A 19,054-nucleotide genomic window follows, 5' to 3' on the forward strand; every position below is an offset into this window, starting at 1 on the left:
TCTTCAGCCACTTCCTTCAGGACCCTGGGGTGTAGTCCATCTGGTCCAGGTGACTCCTCCACCTTCAGACCTTTCAGCTTCCCAAGCATCTTTTCCTCAGTAATAGCAACATCTGCACCCTGATCCTCTTGAGTTTCTGGCACACTACTGGTGTCATCCACCAGGAAGCAAAGTACTTATTAAGTTTGTCCGTCATTTGTTTGCTCCTCTTTACTACCTCTTTCCCGTGTTATTTTCTAGCAGTCCAATATCCACTCTCTCATCTTTTACTCTTTATATATCTGGACAAAAAAACCTTTAGTTACCATTTTTATATCATTGATTACTTATCCTTATGTGCTAGTGGACAGCCATTTTAATTCCACTTCCCATTCCCACATAGACATCTGTCCACAGCATCCTCTACTGCCACATTGAGTCCAGACACAGACAGAAGGTGCAACCCCTCATATTTTGTCTAGGTAGACTCCAAGCTGACAGCATCAACATTGAACTTTATAATTTCTGGTAATGACATCCCTCTGTTTCCCTCCTCTCTCCCTACTCTTTGTCTGCTCTTATCCCTCTCCTACACCTTCCATCTCTCCTCCCCATCCTCATGACTTCGCTCCCTCTGCATACTCAATTCCTTCTCTTTATTCCATGGCCTATTGTTCTCTCCTACCAGATTTGTCCCACTTCAGTCCCTTGTGTCTTCCACCTATCACCTCCCAGCTTCTCACATCATTCTCTTTTTTCACCTTCCCGCATCTTCACCTTCTCACCTGGATTCCCCTACCACCTGCCAAGCTTGTGCTCTTTTGCTTCCCGTCACCCCTATATTCTAGCCTCTGCCCTCTTCCTTCCCAGTCCCGATGAAAGATCTCGACCTGAAGCATCAACTGTTCATTTCCCTCCACAGATGCTGCCTGATCTGCTGAAATCTTCCAGCAATTTGCATGTGCTGATCAAATAAATGTAATCATTTATTTTCAAATTCAATTTTGGAAACTGATCTTCAATTGAGGCTAGGTGCATGGCATAAAAATGTTTCTTTTGACTTTGTGAGATGAGCCTCAAGGTGACAGCAATCCAGTCATAATTCTTACTGTCACATATTCTAGGCATATACACTAAAGCACTACATTAAATGGGGCTCATCTTTTCTCTCTGTAATGTAAGCAAAATGTTTGCTGCAAGTGAAAAATTTATGAAACAAATTCTTTTATATTATCAGAAACTTGTCGAACATGGCGACTCTGAAATGGCACCGGAAACCAGAAATACGTAACCAGCCCTTTTCTTTTATACCCATGCATGCTTTTTTGAACATTTATCTTCTCAACTTGCTTTTAATAAGCATCAGGTCAAGAGACTCAATTATTAACAAAGTACAATGCAAAGATCCCTCATGACTTTGAGGGAATCCTAGCATAATGATTTAAAAATTATAATAAATTCACTGGATGGCTATTGTAATGGAACGGTCCAATCAGCTAAATCTAACTAGTGTTTCACTATCAGAATTAAATGACTATTTTGAAATGAAAAATATAAAAATCTTGGTGTTTGCTAATTAAATCCAAGTAATTTGCAGAATTGAGATATAGGAATGATTTAGAGCAACAATAAAATTATAAAGTGATTTGCAAATGAGAACAACTTAAGGTGTATAACTTTAGGAGTTCTAAACACAACATTCTGAGGGAAAATATTAATGTTGACTTGTGGATACTGTGTCAACTGAAAATGCCAATCACTCTACATGCATTACTTAGAAGACGAACAAATAAAACAAACATGAGAAAATCTGTTCTGGAAATTCAAGCAACACACACAAAATACTGGATGTAGGGTCTCAGCCTGAAACGTTGACCATTCACATAGAAACACAGAAAACCTACAGTACAATACAGGCCCTTTAGCCAACAAAGTTGTGCTGAACCTTAGAAGTTACTAGGCTTACTCAGAGTTGTCTATTTTTCTAAGCTCCATGTACCTATCCAAAAGTCACTTAAAAGACCCTATCGTATCCATCTCCCCACCGTTGCTGGCAGCCCATTCCACGCACTCACCACTCTCTGCGTAAAAAACTTAACCCTTACATCTCCTCCGTACCTACTCCCCAGCACCTTAAACCTGTGTCCTCTTGTGGCAACCATTTCAGCCCTGGGAAAAAGCCTCTGACTATCCACACGATCAATGCCTCTCATCATCTTATCGATAGATGATAAGATCATCATCTCGAGATAATCATCATCATTTTTCTCGCTGGAATTTAGAAGATTGTGGGGGGATCTTATTGAAACGTATAAAATTCTAAAGGGATTGGACAGGCTAGATGCAGGAAGAATGTTTCCGATGTTGGGGAAGTCCAGAACGAAGGGTCACAATTTAAGGATAAAGGGGAAGGCTTTTAGGACTGAGATGAGGAAAAACGTCTTCACACAGAGAGTGGTAAATCTGTGGAATTCTCTGCCACAGGAAACAGTTGAGGCCGGTTCATTGGCTATATTTAAGAGGAAGTTAGATATGGCCCTTGTGGCTAAAGGGATCAGGGGTATGGAGAGAAAGCAGGTACAGGGTTCTGAGTTGGATGATCAGCCATGATCATACTGAATGGCGGTGCAGGCTTGAAGGGCCGAATGGCCTACTCCTGCACCTATTTTCTATGTTTCTATGTTACTCTTTTCTATAGATGCTGCCTGGCCTGCTGAGTTCCTCCAGCATTTTGTGTGTGTTGGTTAAATTGAAAAACTATAACTGATTGTAGTCAAGTGAACGAGTAGAATGCAGAAACAAATTAAAAAGGAGAATTACTGACACCATCATTCCTACAGTCCTGATCGATAAGCTACAGAACCTGGGCCTCTGTACCTCCCTTTGCAATTGGATCCTTGACTTCCTAACCAGAAGATCAGAATCTGTGCAGATTGGTGATAATATCTCCTCCTCGTTGACGCTCAACAGCGATGTGTGCTTAGCTCACTGCTCTACTCTCTCTATACCCATGACTGTGTGGCTAGGCATAGCTCAAATGCCATCTATAAATTTGCTGACGATACAACCATTCTTGGTAGAATCTCAGATGGAGAAGAGAGGGCGTACAGGAGCAAGATATACCAGCTAGTGGAGTGGTGTCGCAGCAACAACCTTGCACTCAATGTCAGTAAGACCAAAGAATTTATTGTGGACTTCAGAAAGGGTAGGATGAGGGAACACAAACCAAAACTCATAAAAGGATCAGAAATAGAAAGGGCAATTCAGGAACAGCTTCTTCCCTTCTGTAATCTGATTCCTAAATAGACATTGAACCTATGTATACTACCTCACTTTTATTGTTTCTGCACTTTTTTCACTTAACAACTTTATACATAATTTTTCTGATAAGATGTGAACAGCATCTCCTCTTCAAAGACAGCCATTTAAGTCGACTTTCTGGATTAAATTTGAATCCTATTATCTAGCCAATGCAGGGATCGGTGCTATATAGAACAACAAATAAAGGTGCAGGATAGGGAAGAAAGCCTCAAAGAAACTGACGGATTGTTTAATGCAGCTGCTGGATGAAAATATTCATCTAAATTTCTCAAGCCGGTCTTGAAGCAGTCTCTGTGCTCACTGTTTGGATTGTTAAGTGCCAGATACAAATAGGCGTAGCCCATAACATGCACGGTATGCACTGGCTGAGCATCTGCAGCTGGAATTCAAGCAGAATTCATCAGCCTCTTTTTATTCCTAACCTGATTTACCGACTTCTCCAAGTTTGTATATTACTTGTCCATTGTTATAAGAATCCCAACAGGCACACAATGTGGCAGCCTGACGCAGGGTTTCCACCCCAAAACATCAATAATTGCTTGCCCCCACCCTCCGCATCCACACCACTCCCCAAGTAGATGCTGATCGATCTGCTGAATTCCTTCAGCAGATTGTTCATTGATCGTAACTAAATCAATTTTACTTATTTTCTCCTGCTGATAAATGTTGGTTTATTTATAAGTATCTCATCTACAAGATTACTTAACATTTATTAACCTTTACACAAGTAAATATTTCCTGTGTCATCAAGTACTTGTGCCAAATGTTTCATTATTTGTGGGTTATCTGAGGCAATAATTGGATAGGTAGTTGAACAGGAAAAGTGTTAAGGAGGATGGGCCTAATGTGGGTAAATGGGATTTGTACACATAGGCATCAGAGTTGACAAAGGACAAAACACTGATAAATTTGCAAGCAGATAACTGATCCCAGTTATTAGTTTTCAACAAATGAACATCTGATTCACTCATTTTTTATCAATTGGTTCTAGAACTCAGAATCAGAATCAGGTTTAATATCACCGGGATATGCTGTGAAATTTAATTAACTTAATGGCAGCAGTACATTACAATATATGATAGTATATAAAATTATAATTAAATCACAACAGTATATATATATATATATATATATATATATATATATATATATTTAATAAATAGTCAAATTAAAAATAGTGCCAAAACAGAAATAATACATTGAAATAAATGGTTCAATGTCCATTTAGGAATCGGATGGCAGAGGGGAAGAAACTGTTCCTGAATTGCTAAGTGTGTGTCTTTAGGCTTCTGTACCTCCTTCCTGATAGTAATAACGTGAAGAAGGCATGCCCTGGGTAATGGTGCTCCTTAATAATGGACACTGCCTTTTTGAGGTACCACTCCTTCAAGATGTCTTGGATACTACAGAGACAAATACCCAAAATGGAGCTGACAAATTTTACAACTTTCTGTAACTTCTTTCGATCCTGTGCAATAGATCCCGCACCCTCCCCACCCCCATATCAGACAGCGATGCAGCCAATCAGAATGCTTTCCACTGTACATCTGTAGAAGTTTTTGAATATTTTAGGTGACAACCCAAATCTCCTTAAACTCCTAATGAAATATGGCCACTGTCTTATCACAAACAAGAAAAAATCTGCAGGTACTGGAAATCCAAGCAACACACACAAAATGCTGGAACGCAGCAGGTCTGGCAGCATCGATGGAAAAGAGTACAGTCGAAGTTTCGTGCCGAGACCCTTCAGCAAGGCTGGAGAAAAGAAGACGTGGAGTCAGAGCTGGAAGGTGAGGAGTGAAGTAAAGATGTGGGAAGTTGATTGGTAAAAGAGATACAGGGCTGGAGAGGGGGGAAATCTAATTGGAGGGCAGAAAGCCATGGAAGATTAAAAAAAGGGGGAGGAGCACCAGTGGAAGGCGATGGGTGGGGAAGGAGATAAAGTGAGAGACGGAAAAGAGACGAGTGGGGGACGGGGGAACGGGGAGGGTTGGCATTACTGGAAGTAACGGAGATAATGGAAGTTACGAAGAATATTGTGCTGAAAAATGCCATCCCCTTCTCTCATTTCTGTGTCCGCCTCATCTGCTCTCAGACTCTTCATCCCAGGACAAAGATGTCCTCCTTTTTCAAAGAGAGGGGCTTCCCTTCCTCCACCATCAATGCTGCCCTCAACCGCATCTCTTCCATTTTGTGCATGTCTGCCATCACCCCACCGGGGATAGGGTTTCCTCTTGTCCTCATCTCCCATCCCATCAGCCTCCGTGTCTGGCACATAATTCTCCATAACTTCCACCACCTCCAACAGGATCCCACCACCAAGCACATCTTTCCCTCCCCCCCACTTTCTGCTTTCTGCAGGGATCTGTGTGACTGCCTTGTCCATTTGTCCATCCCCACTGATCTTCCTCCTGGCACTTACCCTTGCAAGTGGAACAAATGCTACAACTGCCCTTACACCTCCTCCCTCACTACCATTCAGGGCCCCAGACAATCCTTCCAGGTGAGGTGATACTTCACCTGTGAATCTGTTGGGGTCATCGACTGTATCCAATGTTCCTGGTGTGGCCTCCTGTTTATCAGTGAGACCCGATGTAGATTGATGAAACCCGACGCTTTGCCGAGCACCTACACTCTATCCACCAGAAAAAGCGCGACCTCCCAGTGGCTTCCCATTTTAATTCCACTTCCCATTCCCATTCCGATATGTCAATCCATGGCCTCCTCTCCTGTCATGATGAGACCCCACTCAGGTTGGAGGGGCAATCTTTTGTTCTGTCTGGGTAGCCTCCAACCTGATAGCATGAACATTGATATCTCTAATTTCCAGTAATGCCTCCCTCACTTCTATTCCCCATCCCCTTTTCCCTCTCTCACCTTATCTCCTTGCCTGCCCTTTGCCTCCCTCTGGTGCTCGTCCCCCTTTTTATTCCTTTCATAGCTTTCTGTTCTCTCTTAATAGATTCCCCCTTCTCCAGCCTTTTATCTCTTTCACCAATCAACTCCCCAGCTCTTTACTTCACCCCCTCCCCTTCCCAGTTTCACCTATCACCTTGTGTTTCTTCCTGCACTGGCCCCACCTTCTATCTCTGACTCCTCATCCTTTTTTCTCTAGACTTGCTGAAGGGTCTTGGCCCAAAACATCGACTGTACTCTTTTCCATTGATGCTGCCTGGCCTGCTGAGTTCTTGCAGCATTTTGTGTGTATAGCCTTTGTCTTGCCTTCTTTATAATTCCATCAATATGTTGGGACCAGGTACCTCAGAGATCTTGTCACCGCAGAACTTAAAATTGCTCACCCTCTCCACTTCTGATCCCTCTATGAGGACTGGTTTGAGTTCCCTCTCCTATCCTTTCTGAAGCCCACAATCAGCATTTTGGTTTTACTGATGTTGAGTGCAAGGTTGTGGTCTTCCAGTTAGGAAGGCGAGGATCCAACTGCAGAGGGAGGTACAGAGACTCAGGTTCTGGTGCTTATTGATCAGGACTGCAGGAATGTTGGTGTTAAATGCTGAGCTATAGTCAATGAACAGCATCCTGACACAGGAGTTTGTATTGTCCAGGTGATCTAAGGCCAAGCGAAGAGCCATTAAGATTGCATTTGCCGTTGACCTATTGTGGCGATAGGCAAGTTGCAGTAGGTTCCCGTCATTGGTTAAGTTGGAGTTGATTCTTGCCATGATCATCCTCTAAAGCATTTCATCACCTTAGATGTGAGTGCTACAGGACGATATTCATTAAGGCTTTTCACACTTTTCTTCTTGGGCACTGGTTGCCATTTTGAAGCAGGTGGGAACTTCTGACTGTAGCAATGAGAGGTTGAAAATATCCTTCGAATACACCTGCCTGCTGGTTGGTGCAAGTTTTCAGAGCACTACCAGGTATTCCCTCGGGGTCTGCTGCCTTGCAAGAGTTCACCCTCCTGAAAGACAGCCTGACATTGGCCTCCAGGACAGAGATGACACAGGGTCACTCGATGCGGCTGGGATCTTCACTGCTCTAGTTATATTCTCCCTTTCAAGCGGGCATTGGTGGTGTTGAGCATGTTTGGTATTGCTGCCATTCATGCCATTGGGTTTTGCTTTGTAGGAAGTAATGTCCTGCAAACCCTGCCAGAGTTGACATGCATCCAATGTTGCCTCCAACCTTGCTCAGAATTGTTTCTTCGCTTTTGACATAGCCCTTCGCAAGTCATACCTGGGTGTCTTGTACAGACCTGTGTCACTAGACTTAAATGCCACAGATCTAGCCCTCAGCAGATGTCATACCTCCTGGTTCATCCATGGCTTTTGGTTTCGGAACGTACAAGTATTTGTAGGCACACACTCATCCACACAGGTTTTAATGAAGTCAATAACAACTGCGACATACTCATCCAGATTTGAAGAGGAATTCCTGATTACAGTCCCATCCACTGACTTAAAGCAGTCCTGTAGGCGCTCCTGCACCTCCCTTGTCCATAGATTCTTGGTTCTCACCACTGGTGCTGTAGTCTTCAGTCTCTGCCTATACTCAGGGAGTAGAAGTACAGCCAGGTGATCAGACTTCCCGAAATGTGGCCATGAAATAGCACAGTAGGCATTCTAGATGGTGGTGTAGCAATGGTCCAGTGTGTTGTTTCCTCTGGTATTACAGGTGATTTGTTGATGATGATTGATTAGTGACTTTTTTAAGATGGCCTCATTAAAATCCCCCAAAATGATGGGGAAGGTGTCAGGGTGTGCTGTTTGGTGCCTGTTGATCACATCACTCATATCATCTAGAGTCTGTTTGATATTAGTCTGAGGTAGAATGTACCAGAAAGATTGCTGAAATCTCCTGTGTCAGGTAAAATGGACAGCACAATTAAGAGATTGCCCAGGTCTGGTGAGCAAAATTGGGACATCACTGACACATTAGTATACCATGAGAAGTTGATCATCTCTCCATCTCTGCTTTTGAGAGACACAACAGTCCTATCTCGACATTGAAAAGTGAACCCATCAATCTGAATTGCTGAGCCCAGTACAGAAGGGGTAAACCAGAGGACACATGTTGTCCTAATGTCCCTCTGATACAGCACCCTAGCTCGGAGATCGTCAATTTAATTTACCAGCGACTGTACGTTTGCCAGTGAGATAGTTGGTATTGGAACTCAAAAATCTTTTTTTTAAAAAAATGCACCCTCAGTTTAAAACTCTCTCAGTTGACAACTTTACTCTTTTTGAGAAAGGCTGATCTCCTTTTCACAAGCTTCATCATTGTTCCTGCATTCAAATGCCATTAAATTGAGCAGATTTAAGGAAAAGCGTGGTTTTGAGTGTGAAACAGGAACATCCCAACAGAAAAGTTAGAAAAATGTAAAAACAAGAGATACAGGAATGGTTAACCAGATTCATTGCAAGTTATCAAATTGGAGATTCCAATCCTTAAATATCATTGACTGAATGATTTAAGAAATTAATTGAGGTCCATTAAAGAACTAAAATAAAGATATCTTATTTTTAAAACATTATAAAATAATTGAGTAAAAGAAATTGATTTTTTTTCTCCTAATTGACAGACCCATAAGCTATATTCAGACAAATGAATCTTAGTCCAGGTTTAAACAATATTGAGCCAGGGTAAGGGATTGTTCAGTGTGGTGCTGGAGAACGCCTGCAGTGCAAAGCACTGCCACTGGGCTCCATGTGGAGATCACCCATGTGGAGTCCAGTGACACAGCGTTGCTTCAGATGTAAAAACACTTGTAACTGTTAACTCAAGAGTTTTGCATTTGGCCACATGGCCGCACACAAACAGAAATATGAAACATACTAAGATTCAAATATCTGAATGCTGCTAGTTCATAGTCAGCTATCAGCATCTGCACCCTTGCAACAACCTAACCATGCTTCAAGATGACATCTTTAATCAGTGAGGGCAATCTCACCCTGACCTCAAGCATCATCAACACAATTGTTTATAATCCATCAGGGCTAGATTAAAGAAAGGCTGCCATATAGGGAGTGCTGTTTTTTGGCTAAGTTAATAAACTGAGACTGCAAGGGCGTGGTTAGGTGGAAGCAAGATTCTCTACTAGTAGTGGAAGAGCAGCAGTGTACTTCAGTCGATATTCATCTCCAACACCGAGGAACATTTATTTGTGGACCTCCCTGTGCAGAAAGCACAGATCACATTTTTTTAGTTACAATAATATATATGATTGTCTTATGTTGCACACTGAGTGCTTGTCAGTCTTTGTGTGTAGATTTTCATTGATTCAGTTGTATTTCTTTATTCTATTGTGAATGCCTGAAAGAAAATTAATCTCAGGGTTGTATATGGTGACATATATGCACTTTGATAATAAATTGACTTTGAACTTTGTCTTAAATTTCTGACAGCCAGGGTCCATGAAAGGCACCAAAATTAATGCATTTTCTTCCTTTCATTTCATCTTGAATGGAAATTTTTACATCCTTACAACAAACATGCTTTTAAATTCCAACATTTTTTGGTTGCTCCCTTGGGCTACATACACAGACATTGCATATAATTGTTTATTACAAGATCCGGACATAAAAAGAATCCATCTGGGACCTGGACTCTTTTAAACAGTAGTGTTTCAGCATGCAAGACATGTCATCTATAAGGGAACTAATTCTACAAAGAGCTCTCATATTTTTACACCAAGCAAAGAGATTGCGTCCCAAAGATTTACGTATCAAAGGAAATTTAGACCATTTGCATGCTCTGAAATAAATTACTGGTTTAGAAATTCCTTTCAAAATTTCCAACAAATGTGGCATTCAGCTGAAGAATTGACTTAACACAGAGTAGATCAATACTGCACCCATTCACTTTTTAAGCAAAATTTGCCTTTGTCTTAGCATCTCTTTTCTAGTGATGTCAACTGTAATGCAACATGCAGAGGTCATCTCCAATGTAATTTTTAAAGTTACTAGCCTGAAAATCCCTTTACTAATACCAGCACTCCTGAAATTGCTCCAAAATTTTCTGTCAGTCAGATCTAGTTTATTATTACTGGCATATGTCGTGAAATTTGTCGTTTTGCGGCAATAGTACATTGTAATATGTAATTAAAAAGTTATAAATTACAATAATAAATATAATCAATTAAATAGTGCATTAAGAGAGAAAAAAAGAGAAAAAAAAGTGGGCTCATTGGCTATTCTGAAATCTGAAGGTGCAGGGGAAGAAGCTGTTCCTAAAACACTGAGTGTGTCTTCAGGCTCTTGTATGGTAGCAACGAAAAGTGGACGTATCCTGGGTTATGTGGGTCTTTAATGACGATGTCACCTTTTTGAGGCATTGCCTTCTGAAGATTTTTTTGATGCTGGGGAGGCTAGTGTCATGAGATATAAGAGCAGTATTAGGCCACTTGGCCCATCGAATCTGCTCCACCATCTATTAACCTCTGCCTTAAATATACCCAATGACTTGGCCTCCACAGCTGTCTGTGACACAAATTTCACAGATTCACCACACTCTGGTTAAAGAAATTACTCCTCATCTCTGTTCTAAAAGGATGACCTTCTATTCTAATGCTGTGTCCTCTGGTCTTAGACTCCCCCACCATAGGAAACATCCTCTCCACATAAACTCAATCAAAGCCTAAACTCTATCAAACTATCAAAAACTCAGGTTTCAATGAGGTCACCTCTTCATTCTTCTCAATTCCAGTGAGTAAAGGCCTACAGGCATCACACCATCCTTATATGACAAGGCTTTCAATCCCAGAATCACTCCCGTGAACCTCCTTTGAACCCTCTCCAGTTTCAGCACATCCTTTCTTTGACAAGGGGGCCAGAACTGCTCACAATACTCCAAATGAGACCTCACTAGTGGTTTATTACATTACATCATTGCGTTTATATTTTAGTTCTCTCAGAATGAATACTAACATCGCAGTTGCCTTCCTCACCACCAACTCAACCTGCAAGCTAACCTTTAGGGAAACCTGCTTGAGGTCTCCCAAGTCCCTTTGCACCTCAGATTTCTGAATTTTCTCTCCGTTTAGAAAATATTTGACCCTTTTATTTCTTCCACTGACACTGTACTCCATCTGCTGCTTCCATGCTCATTTTGCAGATCTGTCTAAGCCCTTCTGTATCCTCCCTGCGTCCTCAAAACTACCTGCTCCTCCACCTATCTTTGCAGCATCTGCAAACTCGGCTACAAAGCCAGCAATTGCGTCATCTAGCCATTGGCGTTTAAAGCAAAAACCAGCATGATGCAGGTGGCTGAGTGCGCAGCTTCCTGCAGCATTTTACAATGTTGGGCACGACCCCTTTCATCACCATCCATGACCTTCTGCAATCTCAATGAATGCTTCATATGTGGCTTGACTGCTTTGTTCATGGAGGTAGAGATCGGAGTCACTCTCAGCTTCTTGGGACCATCCCTCCCTCTCTGCCCCTCTCCACTTTCCGCAGGGATCGTTCCCTCCGCGACTCCCTGGTCCACACATTCCCTCCCCACGGATCTCCCACCTGGCACTTATCCCTGCAAGCGTAAGTGCTACACCTGTCCCTACACCTCATCTCTTACCACCATTCAGGGCCCCAAACAGTCTTTTCAGGTGAGGCAACACTTCACTTGTGAGTCTGTTGGGGTCATCTACTGCATCCGGTACTTCCGGTGCAGCCTCTTCTACATCGGTGAGACCCGACGCAGATTGGGGGAACCGCTTCGTCGAGCACCTCCGCTCCGTCCGCCACAGCAGACAGGATCTCCCGGTTACCACCCACTTCAACTCTGCCTCACATTCCCATTCGGACCAGGAGGCCAAACTCAGGTTGGAGGAGCAACACCTCATATACCGTCTGGGTAGTCTCCAGCCCCTTGGCATGAACATTGAATTCTCCAACTTCTGGTAATTCCCTCCCCCTCCCTTCCCCCATCCCAGTTTCACTCTTCCTCCTCCTCCAGCTGCCTATCACCTCCCTCATGGTTCCGCCTCCTTCTACTACCCATAGTGCTTTCCCCTTACATTCCTTCTTCACCTTTCCTGCCTATCCCCTCCCCCACCCCTTGATCTTTCCCCTTACTGGTTTTTCACCTACCAGCCTTCTCCTTCCCACCCTCTCCCCACCTTCTTTATAGGGCCCCTGCCCGCTCCCTCTTCAGTCCTGACGAAGGGTCTCGGCCCGAAACGTTGACTGTTCATTTCCACAGATGCTGCCCAACCTGCTGAGTTCCTCCAGCGTGTTGTGCGTGTTGCTGGGACCATCCGCCCTGCTGCTACTGACCTCTAGTACATTTTACAATTTGCTGCTGCGTTGCATTGGGGAGAATGCTGAAGTTGTTCTCCCTTAGACTGACGACATCTAGCTTTACTTCAGCCTGCAGAAGCAGAGAGAACAAGCATAGAGATTTGCAGGCTTTCCCAAAGTGCAAGTATGAAAGACTGCCCTTAGAGACACATTTCAGGCAACCACTGCCAGAATGCCTGGCTGTCCCTGGTCTCTGTGCTCGGTTTGTACAAATTAAGTACCTTCTACATGCACTGCTCTTCACCAGTTTGTCCAGGACCCTCTGACCGGCTGTGCAAACTCTGCCATCAATGTACCCCCCCACCGTCCAGCATTCACTATTTGGCTGCAACACTTCTGTTTGTGCTGGAGAAGTGTGTTTGTATTGTGCTATGCCCCTTTAAGAGTTGGCTGCAGAGGATAGAATTGAGAGGGCGACTTCATGAAACAGCATCAAATCAGCGTGAGTCCGTTCTGGGCCAGTGTATTGTCTTCAGTAATGCAATTAACCTTATCTGATGGGAGAAATGCAAGGCAGGATGCCAGCTTTCCTTGCCGGCTCTCCTCCCTTTTTTAAAAGGTTGCTTAGTAAAGTTCAGTGGTTTGTTTTTCCCACCACCTGACACTCTGACATACTTTGAGCCATCAGAGTGTCAGAAAGAGATAAAAACATCATGCTGACTCAGACGAGAAGCACGGCTAATTGCATGCTCAGAGATCAGTATTAGTACAGGACTGCGTCAGACTGAACAGCATTGAAATGTGATAGCATTAATAAAAATACAGCCAACTCTTGCATTAAGTGTGTGTGGTGGGGTGGGGGGGTGGAGTTTTGCATGATTACATTTCTTGAACATGGGCTGTATCACAATCTTCCATAATATGAAACTTCATGTTCCGCACATGTCAAGAAAACTAACTTGAAAAAAAACTTGCATTGATTTGCCCTCAGTCAATTTATTTACTTTTTTCCTCCCTACCTAATCTCTGCAGGAATGAATTTTAATCCTTATCTTGAATTTTGGCTTGTGATTTGTGAATTCTATCAGGGTGAATTTCCGTATCCTGGACTGTTTATTATTTATTGTAAATGCCTGCACTTTTTTGTGCACTTTATGCAGTCCTGTGTAGGTCTGTAGTCTAGTGTAGCTTTCTCTGTGTTGTTTTTTTTATTACGTAGTTCAGTCTAGTTTTTTGTACTGTGTCATGTAACACCATGGTCCTGAAAAACGTTGTCTCATTTTTACTATGCACTGTACCAGCAGTTAAGGTCGAAATGGCAATAAAAGTGACTTGACTTGACTTGTTATGAGTCTAGGGACACCTCTACTCAAGATATATTTAACAATGATATCTTCCAAAGGTGGCATCTGTCATTAAGGACCCTCACCATCTTGGACATGCCCTCTTCTCATTACTACCATCAGAGAGGAGGCACAGGAGATGCACACTCAACATTTCAGGAGCAGCTTCTTCCCCTCTACCATCAGCTTTCTGAATAGTCCATGAACATTATTTCACTATTCCTCCTTTGTGCTATTTTAAAATTATAATTTATAGTCAGTTATGTCTTGCACTGTACCGCAGCCATAAAACAACGAACTTCATTGACATATGTCAGTGATAATAAATGTGATTCTGATAGGATCTGCTGATCCAGCTAATCCATTCAAGTTTTGCCTATGGTCACATAACTTACAGTATTTTTCAATGATTCTTAAATAGGAATGATTTTTTTGACTCTAACATGCAATCTACTTGTATTAAAGTATCTTTTCTAAATTCTTTGGTATTTCTAAAAACCATATAGGTATAATATCTAGTATTTCCTAGATTCCCATGTTCTAACAGTACAGTTGTCATCTTGATTGTGAGTAACAGCATATTCATATACACATAGCAGTGCTCAGTTATAACTTTTTGTCGATTTTATTGTTCCACTAAAGTATTATTCCATAATTTACATTCACTGAAAATAAAAAAATCCATTGAATAACAAAACAAGAAACAGGTACAAGATGATATTGATGTTGTTAGTACAGCAGAACTCAGATTATCTGCTATCCAATCATTCTGAAATCAGGCTAACACCTGCTGTCTCCCTAGCTACTCACCAGGGCCCCCTGCTCCCCTGCTCCATTAACTTCAACAAGACCCCAGTTCCTCTGCTTAATTTCAACTCATCGGGGTACTGGCTTACACACTCCCTTTAAAATTACCCATCCACTTGAAATGTCACTACACTGTAATTTAACATCAGAATAAAAGTTACTACCAGTATGCTTGGCTATTAATAGAAAGCTCAGTCAATAGTCGGAAAATATGCGCGAGCGCCACAGCAACGTCCTAAAGGTTCCAATTAATGGAGTTTTACAATAGGAATAATCAGACAATTCTAAGCAGGTGTTGTGGTATTTATAATGACAAAAACTCTTGTAAAACTTCATCTTCAAAATCAAATTAGTGTAATTATGTTTGTTTCATAAGACATAGCTGCAGAATTATGGCATTTAGCCCATTGATTCTGCTCTGCCATGCAAATATGGCTGATGTATTAACCCTCTCAAACTCATTCTTCGACCTTCCCCCTGTAACATATGATGCTCTGATTAATCAGGAAACTATCAACTTCCACCTTAAATACACCCAATGTCTTTGTCTGCACAGCCATCTGTGGCAATGAATTCCACAGACTCATCAGCCTCTGCCTGAAGAAATTTTCCCTCATCTCTGTTCTAAATGGAGGTCCCTCTATTCTGAGGCTGTGCCCTCTGGTTCTAGACTCCCCCATTACAGGATACTTCCTCTCCACATCCACACTATCTAGACCTTTCAATATTCGATAGATTTCAGTGAGATCTCCCCTCATTCTTCTAAACTCCAATGAATACAGGCCCAAAGCCATCAAACGCTCCACATATGCTAACCTATTACTTTCAGGGATCATTTCGTGAACCTGCTCTGGACCTGCACATTTTTTCTGAGATAAGGAGCCCAAAACTGCTCATAATACTCTAATTGTGGTCTGACCAATGCCTTATAATGCCTTGGCATTACAGCATTGGTTTTATATTCTAGTACTCTTGAAATGAAAGCTAACATTGGATTTGCCTTCATTACTACCAACTCAGCCTGCAAGTTAACCTTTAGGGAATCCTGCACAGGGACTGCCATGTCCCATTCCACCTCTGATTTTTGAATTTTCTCCCCATTTACAAAATGGTCCATGCCTTTATTTCTTCTACCAAAGTGCATGACCATGCACCTCCCAACACTGTATTCCTCTGCCACTTCTTTGTCTAAGTCCTTCCACCCTGCTTCCTTAACACTACCCTCCACCTATCTTCGTATCGCTCACACACTTGGCCATAAAACCATCAATTTCTTTGTCTAAATCATTGACATACAACGTTAAAAGAAGTAGTCCTAGCTCCGACCAATGTGAAACACCACCTGTCACTGGCAGCCAGCCAGAAAAGGGCCCCTTTATACCCACCCAATGCTTCCCACCAGTCAGCCAATTTTCTATTCATACTAGTATCATTCCTGTTGTCTTATCTCTTATCTTGTTAAACAACCTCCTGTGCTGCACTTTGTCAAAGACGTCCTGACAATCCAAATACACTGCAAACACTGACTCTCCTCTCTCTATCCTGCCTGTTATTTCTTCAAAGAATTCCACCAGGTTTCTCAAGCAAGTTGTTCCCTCTAGGAAATCATGCTGACTTTGGCCTATATTGTCATGTGCCTCCAAGTACCCTGAAAACTCATCTTTAATAAGAATCCAACATCTTTCCAACCACTGAAGCCAGGCTAACTGGTCAATGATTTCCTTTCTTCTGCCTCCCTATCTTCTTAAAGAGTGGAATGATATTTGCAATTTCCCACTCCTCCGGAAGCATTCTAGTATCCAGTGATTCTTGAAAGATTATTTCTAATACCTCCACAATCTTTTCAGATAGCTCCTTCAGAACCCTGGGATGCAGTCCATCTGGTCCAGGTGACCTACCTACCTTCAGAATATTCAGCTTCCCAAGCACTCATTTCTGCCTCCTGACACACTCTCACTTTTCTGGCATTCTGCTAGTGTCTTCCATGGAGGAGACTGACCCAAAATATTTAATATGTTCATCCGCCGTTTCCTTGTCTCCCATTGCTACCTTTTCAGAGACATTTTTCAGCAGTCCGATACCCACTCTCAATTTTCTTTTACTCTTTATTTACCTGAAAAATCTTTCTGCATCCTTTTTTATATTATTGGCTAGCTTACCTTCATATGTCATCATTTCTCTCTTAATGGATTTTTTTAGCTGCCCTCTATTGGTTTTTAAAAGCTTCCCAATCATCTAACTTCCTTGTAATTTTTGCTATATTATCTGCCCTTACTTTTGTTTTATGCTGTCTTTGACTTTCCTTGTCAGCCACTGTTGCCTCATCCTATCTTCAGAATACTTCTTCACCTTTAGGATGTATCTTTCTGAATTGTTCCCAGAAATTCTAGCCTTTCCTGTTCTGCTGTCATCCCTGCTAGTGTCTCCTTCCAATCAACTTTGGCCAGTTCCATTCTTACACCTCTGTATATCTCTTTACACTATTGCAATACAGATACATCCAACTTTATCTTCTTCTCAAACTGCAGCTGGAAATTCTATCATATTATGATCACTGCTTCCTAAGGATTCCTTTACCTTAAGTTTACTAATCAAATCTGGGTCATTATATAACACCCAATCCAGAATTGCAATTCCCCTTAATGGACTCAAGCACGTGCTGCTCTAAAAGCCATCTCTTAGAAATTCTACAAATTCCCTCTCTTGGGATCCAGCACCAACCCAACTTTCCCTATCTACCTGCATACTGAAATCCCCCGTGATTATCGCACCATTGTCCTTCTTACATGTCTTTTCTATCTCCCATTACAATTAGTGGCCAACATGTTGGCTATTGTTCGGAGACTAGTATATAATTCCTATCAGGACCTTTTTACCCTTACAGTTTTTTAACTCTACCCACAAGGATTCTACATCTTCTGATCCTATGTCACCTCTTTCTAAGAATTTTATTTTATTTTTTACCAACAAAGCCAACCCATCCTCTCTGTCTCCCTTTCGATATAATGTGTATCCTTGGACGTTAAGCTTCCAACTATGATCTTCTTTCAGTCTTGATTCAGAGATGCCCATAACGTAAGTTTTGATCTCTAACTGTGCCACAAGATAGATCATCTATCTTATTCTGTAAACTGCGTGCAATTAAATATAACATCTTCAGTCCTGTATTCATCACCCTTTTTGATTTTCCACATATTGCACTTCAACTCATCCCACTGACTGCAACTTTGCCCTTTCATCTGCCTGTCCTTCCTCACAGTCTCACTACACACTGTTGTATACAGTGCGCACTGCCCCACCCTCAGCCCTATCACTATGGTTCCCATCCCCTTGCCTAATTAGTTTAAACCCTCCCCAACAGCTATAGCGAAGTTGCCCAAAAGGATATTGCTCCCCCTTGGGTTCAGATGTAACCCCTGCTTTTCGTACAGGCCGGACCTTTCCCAGAAGAGATCCCAAAGATCCAAATATCTGAAATCCTGCCCCCTGCACAAAATCTTCAACCACCCATTCATCTGCCAAATCATCCTATTCTTACTCTCACTGACATGTGGCACAGGAAGCAATCCAGCGACTACTACCCAGTATGTCCTGCTTTTCAGCTTTCTACCGAACTCCCTACTTTCTCTCCTCAAGACTCCTTCAATTCCTATATATGCTGTTGGTATGAATATGTAGTTTGACTTCCAGCTGTTCATCTTCTCCCTTTAGAATGCTGTGGACCCAATCTGAGACCTCCCTGACACTGGCATCTGGGAGGCAACATATCTCCTCAATGTACACAGAATTTTCTGTCTACTCCTCTGATTTTCTAGTACCTCATATTGTTTTTAATGAGATGTTGAATCAAAGAAGCTGCCTGCAGATTTATTTGTAGGTAGAACAAGAAACTATTGAAACCCAAGAACAGATTTCTGAGTGCAAGCCAGTACCTACACGCACACACACACCAATGTATTTTATTTGCTTCAACAATGTCAATCTCATTATCTCAGTTGATTCCAACCCTGAGAGTCAACATTCTGAGCACATAAACAAGGCCTTGAACAATGTAATTGTGAACCAAGGGTGGGCCATAATAATCCCCTCTAGTGAAACTCCTGGATGGCAACACTATCAAAGTTTTATCAATGTCTTTCAAATTGCAAAATATAAAACTATAAAAAATGAAAGAATTAAATGTCTTTAAGTATTAGTGACATTTAAAAATTAACAATCAACTAAAATGTTTAAGTTATTAAAAGCACCAAACAAAACAAAAATAATTTTAAATATCTACCTTAGCTTTTACCTCACTCCCCTTTCTTGATCTCTGTCTACATTTCTGGGGACAAACTATTCCCAGCACTGTCCATAATTTCAGAGGCTGACTAAACCAATCTGTTTTCTAGGATACCATTTGAGAAG

General features: G+C 41.9%; 1 protein-coding gene across 9 annotated transcripts in view; it reads right to left on the bottom strand.

Annotated features, from left to right (window-relative positions):
- Positions 1-19,054, bottom strand: part of pde4d (phosphodiesterase 4D, cAMP-specific) — a 1,157,264-nt gene that overhangs the window by 178,055 nt on the left and 960,155 nt on the right. Inside the window, exon 1 of one of the 9 annotated variants that reach the window (XM_073064484.1) lies at positions 14,651-14,691. The exons of the other annotated variants lie outside the window; for them this stretch is intronic. Coding sequence (XP_072920585.1) covers positions 14,651-14,676 — 26 coding nt within the window. The 5' untranslated portion in view covers positions 14,677-14,691. Of the gene's footprint in view, positions 1-14,650; positions 14,692-19,054 lie in introns of those variants that run through there. 9 annotated transcript variants of the gene reach the window in all.

The sequence above is a fragment of the Hemitrygon akajei genome, chromosome 13 (genome assembly GCF_048418815.1).
Source record: "Hemitrygon akajei chromosome 13, sHemAka1.3, whole genome shotgun sequence".
In the NCBI taxonomy this organism is placed as follows: Eukaryota; Metazoa; Chordata; class Chondrichthyes; order Myliobatiformes; family Dasyatidae; genus Hemitrygon; species Hemitrygon akajei.